At 29.7% G+C, this 8,706-nt stretch overlaps 1 protein-coding gene across 1 annotated transcript in view; it reads left to right on the forward strand.

Annotated features, from left to right (window-relative positions):
• The window catches only part of LOC108577485 (Y+L amino acid transporter 2), a 19,584-nt gene extending 14,391 nt beyond the window's left edge, over nt 1-5,193 (forward strand). The window contains exons 5-8 of the mRNA XM_017940643.1: nt 1,342-1,542; nt 3,283-3,432; nt 4,492-4,669; nt 5,044-5,193. Of these exons, the coding sequence (XP_017796132.1) occupies nt 1,342-1,542; nt 3,283-3,432; nt 4,492-4,669; nt 5,044-5,105 (591 nt within the window). The 3' untranslated portion in view covers nt 5,106-5,193. The remainder of the gene's footprint in view (nt 1-1,341; nt 1,543-3,282; nt 3,433-4,491; nt 4,670-5,043) is intronic.
• Nucleotides 5,194-8,706: the final 3,513 nt, after the last annotated feature.

Below are 8,706 nucleotides of genomic sequence, written 5' to 3' on the forward strand. Positions count from 1 at the left end.
TGAGTGGGATTCTCATTAATGAATCGATATTTCATGTTTTTTGTCAATTTTTTAATTTTGATGATTTTCATTCGGGAGTAAGTATTTCATTAAATCCACCTCGTGTTTCTTGTAATATTTATATACACGTAGTAGTTACATCGAAAACTGTAGTTCAGCAATGAAAGTTCAACAAATTAATCAATCGTTATTACATTATTTGATCATACGATTGGGTAAATATGTATATGTACAAATTTTGAATTGAACAGCCATTTATTCATATTAGTGGTTATTCTTATTATCGCGTTTAGGGTCAGTTACGTTTATGAGAGTGTTTGATTTAATATATTATATTTATGTCGATTTCAGCGGAGGCAATATAAATCGTGTATAGTAAACGAAGATTTATCGTTCATTACAATATTATTGTTCGTGTTCATCGTTTAAATAAGAAAAGAAATGATTCAAATCAACATTGTACACGTGATGTACACATATGTACATTGTTGTACGCCATATTCGTTCGTGCAAATAAGGCATAAGATAAGATTTTTGTTTGAATAAAAATTTGTTTTACCATTGCTAGATTCTAATTTTAGTCAATTGTTACGGTTTGTGACAAACATTCACAAATAGAAAGTAATCATAAAAAAAAATTAATAATTTTTTCTCTTTATTTTTTCATTTTTCTTTCTGCTGTATAAAACATGAGGTTTAATTTAATGCCTTCTGTATGCATTAGTTTATAAACTTTATAGTTATTATTTGAATACTTTTGTAACTCTTAAAAAAATACGTCTTGTGTTCAATAATTACTATATTCTCGCGCTAGAAAATTCGTATTGTGAAATATGAAAGTACATTTAAATACTATTAAGAAGTATTAAGAAGAAATGGTAAGGTAAATAATGAGTTACAATATACAAGTATATTAGCTGTGCTGTGAAAAATTAAAAACTTATTAATAATAAAAAGTAACATACACATTAACTTTAATAAATAACACTCAAATTTTACATTTATTTGACTATTAAAAGAAACGGTCATTTTTCTGCAATCTCTAATTATAAGCCATAATTATTCAAAGTATCCACTTTTTCGGACACTGCTTAAAGTAATTACAACACGATCTATTTTTAATAAGTTTCAGAAAATTAAATTTGCTGATGACCAACAAAATAATAAATATTATATTACATTGTATTTTTTTCATTCTTAAAATTCAATGTAAAATTCATTCAATTCATTTTTCTTTTTAATTATTTAAGTGATTTCATACGGAATTCTTCTTTTCATCTTTGTTCTCTATTAGTAAAGAATTTTAGCTCTTAATTTCTTAGTGCTTTTTTTCTGTTGTAGACTTTCGGTGATAAACTGTTAGGCGTGATGTCTTGGATAATACCATTTTTCGTGGCCTGTTCGACCTTCGGGGCATTGAACGGAGCAATTTTCGCGTCATCGCGATTATTTTTTGTAGGAGCCCGTAATGGACATCTGCCTGCTGCCATTGCTCTCATCAATGTACGAAATTTGACGCCCATGCCATCGCTTATTTTTCTCGTAAGCTTATTTCCTGCTTTTATGCCAATTTCATTATAATTATACAGATATCTTATTTGCTCGGTTACATTTTCCTCGACAAAAATACCAGTGAGTCATAGAGAAATAATTGTACGTGATAGTTGTTTGGATCACACTGTATAGTTTTATCAGTTTTCCCTATGATTCTCATTTTTATGGCAGTTGAAGAAGGTGTGCGAAAAAAGCACATCTCTGTTGCTTACTGATTATTTGAAAAAAAGGAAAGTTATTTGACCAAAACCTTTAATAATAAAGAATACAAATAGAGAGAACTTAATAAAACACTTAATAAAAAAGAGAATATTTGAAATTGAACTCCGAACAGTCTTTTAGCAGTCCAGTGATAATATGTAAAAAACAAATTTTCTGCCCATTTTTTAAAATATTTTTCTTCTTTTCGAATGTAAATTTGAAATTATTCCAGCTTTCTTAGAGGTACAATTCTGGATGAAAAGTTTTTGTTGATTATTTTTTCTAATAAATTCTTAATTGTTCACTTCAATTTGTTAAATTTTTATATTTTTGATAATTTTCATTTGGAGTGAAACGAGGATTAATAGGAATCATTTGTAAGACTTAATCTATTTGTGAAACTTAGTTAGAAGTGTAAGTGAAGATAAAAGATAAAGTTGTTATTTATTGACATATATATGGATTAAACTAATACATGACAAGTTAATACTGATATAATCTCTGACATTTCAAGTGTTAGATTATATTAATTACAATTTATTTGTCAAAATAATTGCCGGTAGAAAATTGATCTGGTGTTTACAGTGGTGAATGAAAGATTACCCCAATGTCGAATGATGTCGTTAATCTAAATCTGATTCTAAAAATACCTTACATTTGTACAATTGTTTGCCTGTTTGTTTAGCTACGAAAATTATCACAGAAAGGGGATAAACATCAAAATTAGTTTAGTTTTAAAAGAATTGAAACTTGTGAAAGTTAATAAATACAATTGAATAATAATTGCTGAACCTATTTCAAATGAATAAATAAACCACGTTGTTTAACATGCTCTTTTTCGTCCTTTCTTTTATTTTGTTACTCTATAACTATCATATTCTCGTTTTACTTTAATTTTATCTTATTAAACCACAAAAGGAAAGAATGTTACAAATTGATTATTAAATCAATGTAATTGGCATTCTGTATATGACATGGTATACGTGTTATATACCATCTTCTTGATTTACGACTGTTAATTGAGAGCAATATATTGGACCTTTCATCGTGTTGACGATCTCTTTGATTGTCGGCGGTAATGGTTTATTGGCCTTTTGAATCAGAAGTAATTCGGTTATTCGAATTTAAAATTAAATTCATTGTGATATCCTAACTCGAAAATTGCTACACTAATCACTAACCATTGTTTCTAATCAAGCTAATAAGTAAATAGGTCATGTATAATGATTACTTATAATTTATTCCTTGATTTTAAAAGTATAGAAAAATTGCACTTATTAATTCGTTTATATTTAACGAATTAAAAATTCGTCCTTTTATTTTTTCAACTGAAGAATCACTATTTATATTCATCATTGCCTGTTCTTCATTTCTTACGATACACACTTAATCTTAAGTGTATCGATATAATATAAAACCTGAAAAAATAACTGTAATTAGGAAAGAAGAAAATAGATAGGTTTAATTTTTTCTCACTGTTATGCTCGAACTATGGCTCAAGCGTTAAACTATAATTTCCGTTTCTAGTGCATTATCACCCTGGCACTTCTGATCATAGAGGATGTCTACGTGCTAATCAATTATGTCAGCTTCGTTGAAGCACTATTCACCACGCTCTCGGTGTCTGGCCTCCTCTGGCTTCGCTACAAAAGTCCCGATCGTGAACGACCAATAAAGGTATGTGAAAAATTGTATAAAATTGTAATATCATAGTAAGGTATATTGTCAACGTTCAATTCTAAGAGTATAAAAAGTTAACTATAATATGTAATCTTTTTATTCAAATTTCCCAGAAATATGATTCTCGGGGCTATTCTTTGAGTAATATAAACTTTCATGTACTTAGCACGTCTCAATTCTCGGAAAATATAGACGTAGATAGATTATAAATACACGGTGCTTCTTCGATTTCTCAAATTTCTTTTAAATTTTCTATTTTAATATCCTAGAGATACAATCTTCTAATTATCTTGACTGTTTCAATAATTTAGCTATCTAATCACAGTTCATTTTATACTGGTATCAATACTTTTTTTTCATTTCGCTGTTTAAAAAGTTTGTCTAAATTATTCAGGAACAGGGTTTAATTATGCTAAAAATGAACAAATGTATGCATTTGGAATGGATATTTATTTTGATTCCGTGTAACGTGTAATTTTATTCCCATTCAAATAAATCCACCTTCAAATAATTTCTGTTAGTTCGTAGACACTTTATATGGATACGATAAGAAAAATGAATACCGCATTTATGACGTTTCAACAACACACTGTTATCGAATCTTATCTTTCACATTTTTGATAAGCCGTTCAATAGTGTCGTTATTTTGTGGCAACAAAGTTTATGAAAAAATATGCAAACGAGTTAACTTTCTTGTCCTTAAATAACAAAATGAATAACAAACGTCGATATGTTTCATACTTATTGAGTAGAAAATAAAATTATTGCTAATAACACTTTTTAAAGTTTGTTAGCATTTTTCTAATTCTAGGAAAAATATTTCTAATTACTTCCTTTTTAGCAATTTTATGGTACATTAAATTATATTTTCCTGCATAGTAGCAGAAAAGTAACTATCTAAAATCGTTAAAAAATCAAATAAATAAGGTTGCATGCAAGTCAGAATTTATTTATTATTTCCTACAATTAAACGGTTGTACACCAACTGGTAAAAATTGTTATCCTAATAAAAGAGGCAAGAAAAAAGTGTATTATTTTCTATATCGTTTGTTGCAGGTCTCAATCTTATTACCAATTATATTTTTCGTAATCTGTGCTTTCTTGGTAACCTTTCCCTGCTACGTGTCGCCATGGGAAGTTGGTGTAGGAGTGATAATCATCTTATCTGGTATTCCCATGTATGGGATCTTTATTCACTGGAAAAAGAAGCCTAAGTGGCTTGTAAGGACCTCTCGTAAGTATTTGTTTATTTATTATAGCTTGTATCCCTATGTCTACTTTCAATTATTGAAATTGCTTTTAGTTTATTAAATAAATAGAATTACTCATACTTATGTAATAGAAACAGACCATTTTCTTTCTAATTCAAATACTATATAACTATTGTAATTCACTGTAGAAAAAAGGAAATAATTCTTACACATTTAAATCAAACAAATTATAAAATAAGAAGAATCTTCTACAACATTATACATATATAAGTAGATGAATAGTAAACTTAATATTATATTTAACTGACTTTTATAGCAAACAAGAATAGGAGACAACTGTATCACGAATATAGACTTCTCAATGCTCTTATGTAAATAATGTACTATTTTTTTACAGATAATTTTAACATGATTTGTGCGAAACTGTTCATGTGCGTGCAAGAGGAAAAAAGCGATTGATCACCAAGTGCTCTTATACTATATTGTATTATAGTTTTATATAGAAAATTTTCATAGCATGAATGTGTGCCGCAACGACTCACCGATTTGTTTGTAAATTCTAATAATACCAGCAACTAGTATGTAGAGAAGTAATAGTCTTGTTGTAAATGCAACTGGACAACATTCCAATGAAATTTACGTTACTCTACATAGAATTTATAAATCAACGGATCATACAACCATACTTGAACTATATTTTTATACATGTATATGTATACGTGATTCATTCGTGATTCTCCTTTACTACGTCAATTGATAGATTCTTCAATTACATGCAATAAGGTGTTTTCTACTAATCTATATTCGTAACAATTGCATAGCGTAATTGCAAGATATTATTTACATTTAAATGTAGAGGAATTCACTTTTAACTTTATTCGTCAAATTTTTGGGTCGTCACAAACTGTTTCAAAATTGTAGTTATGAACTCGCGGAGAAACTAAGAAACAATGAGTCTTGATAAAACATATAAAAAGTCCAACTGCTTACAGAGATTCAAGTATATAATTTGTAAATATACGAATCACGAAGTAAACAGTACTTGAATAGCCTTTTCGGTTTTAAACGTACTTACAATTTTGAAACACTTTGTACATTTAGTCATGAAACTGTTACGAGCATCTTGTAGATAGTGCGTACATGTAAAATCATAAGACTGCAAGAAGTATTCGTACCATGAGAATACACAAAAAATTTATCAACGCACAAAAAGTTATTTCAATCATGATCTTATTCTGATTTAGATATCACTTATGCACAATACCTTCAACCAGTGTTACTTGTTGACAAATAATTCTGAACATTACATATATTATAGTGATTAAATTAATATGTGAGAAGCATACACGCATAATAATTGTAATATAAATAATATATAGATATATATAGATATAGATATACACATATACACACATATACATATATCCGTTTTATCTGGAAATATGTAAATATTTCGAAAACTATGGGTGATACGGAAAAATCTTTCAAACAAATATTGTACCATGTCAAGAGGTACATATGATACCAATATTTATTTTATCTTTTCAGTGACCTCGAAAAGCCCTGAAAAGGTCACGTTTATATTTTTAAATGGGACCAATATTTTTTATTGCATATTCCTGTAGCCGACATCACATAAACTTATTTACCTAATATTAATTTAGCGGGTAACTGTGCGATCGAGAGTTCATTCGGAACGCGACGTGCATATCACAATAGCACTATGTTGCGTACATTGAAACTTAATATCTCGATAGTGGTTTATACGAAAGATACAAGTTAGTAGTGTTTTGAAAACGTTTTGATATCAACTATAAGCCGATTCGACATCGATATGCATACACAATGTTTGAAACATTTTACCGTATGACACACAGTTTTCGTGATATTTACATATTTCCAAATTAAACGGATACACTGTATGCAGCGTGTCCCCAAAATCGTGGTACAACCGGCCGTGTGGTGATTCTACATGTAAAAATAAGTCGAAAAAAAAAAAAAAAAAAAAAAAAAAAAAGAAGAATAGTTTTCGTTTAAGGCACTCGTGTATTAACTGCAAGTTTCGAGATCTGAAACTTCTGTTTCTGCTCGTATTTGTAGTATTAAACATGGACGATGTCACGATTTCCTTCTTATTAATGCTGTTATCTCATTTCCGCGATGTCAAAGTAAATCGTGACATTGTGCATGTTTAATAATACAAACATGAACAGAAACAAAAATTTCATACCTCGAAACTTGCAGTTATCATACGGGTAACTAACGGATTTTCAAATTCATTCTTTTCGAAACGGAAGCCTTAAACGAAAAAATGTTATTCTTGTTTTTTCGACTTATTTTTGCATGTAGAAACACCATCCGGCCGGTTGCACCACAATTTTGGGAACACCCTGTGTATATATATTGTGGAGCAGATAATGTTACAAGTTGTTTTTTCCGATGCCATTGCAGATATCAACTTGAAATTTTCAGGTGTTAAACGGTGCAGAAGGGCTAACATTTTAGAGTGTAGGATATTGTGGGGGAGAGTTTCTTAAAGGTGGAAAGGGTGCCACCTCCATTTTTTTTTTTTTTTTTTTTTTTTTTTAAATGAGATGATATATTAATTTTTCTATATTCGAAAATATGTTATCAAACCTAATAACTTTTGTCTAAAATATTTTGTTTATTCTGCATAGTTAAGGAGTATAGCGGAAAATACATTACGCAAGAGGAGCTTCGTGTAGGTGTCGAAAGTTATCAAAAGATATGTATTTTGCTTTGAAAATTATTTTATTAGATGTTCAAAAAGTTGCCCTTTCGCTTCTAAATATGCATTTATTCTTGTGATAATATCTTCGCGAATATTTGACAACATTGCTGTAGTTATAGATTTACATGCGGTGTAAATTCTTTTTTTCATGTTCTCTTTCGTAGTAGATACCGTTGCCACCACATTTTCCTCTATGTAGCCCCATAAAAAAAATCAAAGTTTATTCATTCGTATTGAAAGTTAAGAAGTCCAACAACACAATTTAAGCTACTTAATAAAATAATTTTTAAAGCAGAATACATTTCTTCTGATATCTTTTGACACCTACACGAAGCTCCCCTTGCATGAGGTATTTTCCGCCACAAAACTTTAACTATGCAAAATAAAAAAAGATGCCTTAGATAAAAGTTGTTAGGTCTAATAACATATTTCTGAATATAGAAAAATTAATATGCCATCCCATTTTTTAAAAAAATGGAGGTGGCACCCTTTCCACTCTTAACACTTTGACGTCCGTTGTCACGAATACGTGACTTCGCCGGGCGAGCGGTTTTCGGCAGGCATCACGCTGACATGACTTTTTTTTTTTTTTTTTTTTTCTTTGCTGTAAAACGTAACGTGAATGATTTGTATTCAATGTATTTTTCTCAAAAAATATATCGTAATTACACTATAAAAGACTAAGCGAAAAGTGTCGGCGGTACAATTTAGGCGAGAGTCGCCGGCGGCAGCGACGAGTTTTTGAGCGAAATGTGCGGACGTCAAAGTCTTAAGAAACTCACCCCTACAATATCCTACCCTCTAAAATCTTAGCCTTTCTACACCGTTTAACACTTGAAAATTTCAAGTTGATATCTACAAAGGCTTCAGAGGAAACAGCTTGCAACACTATCTGCTCCACCGGGCGCGTGCGGTGTATATATATGTATATGCTATTTAATTGTACATACAAGATGAGGAATTATAAATTATTTATCATGACTTATATATTGATAAACCATTTTGTTCAATAGATATACCAGTGGTAATGATTTTTATATACAATATCCCTTTTGTCTACTACACTTTGTTGTGTTTATTTATAAATTATAGACAAACAAATAATCTAATCATGTTGTAAGCGTATACTTCGCAGATGTCCGACTATCGCAGAAAAAGGTTTTACCAATTTTCTAGTATAATATAATAGAAATTATTCATTTTTCATTTTCACACTGACGCCAAACGTTTCTGTTGTTTTAGCTACTGTACGACTTTTCTGGTCAAATCTTGCATTTAAAATGCCGTATTAGAAAATGCCGAATATTT

This window comes from Habropoda laboriosa, unplaced genomic scaffold (genome assembly GCF_001263275.1).
Source record: "Habropoda laboriosa isolate 0110345459 unplaced genomic scaffold, ASM126327v1 scaffold797, whole genome shotgun sequence".
In the NCBI taxonomy this organism is placed as follows: Eukaryota; Metazoa; Arthropoda; class Insecta; order Hymenoptera; family Apidae; genus Habropoda; species Habropoda laboriosa.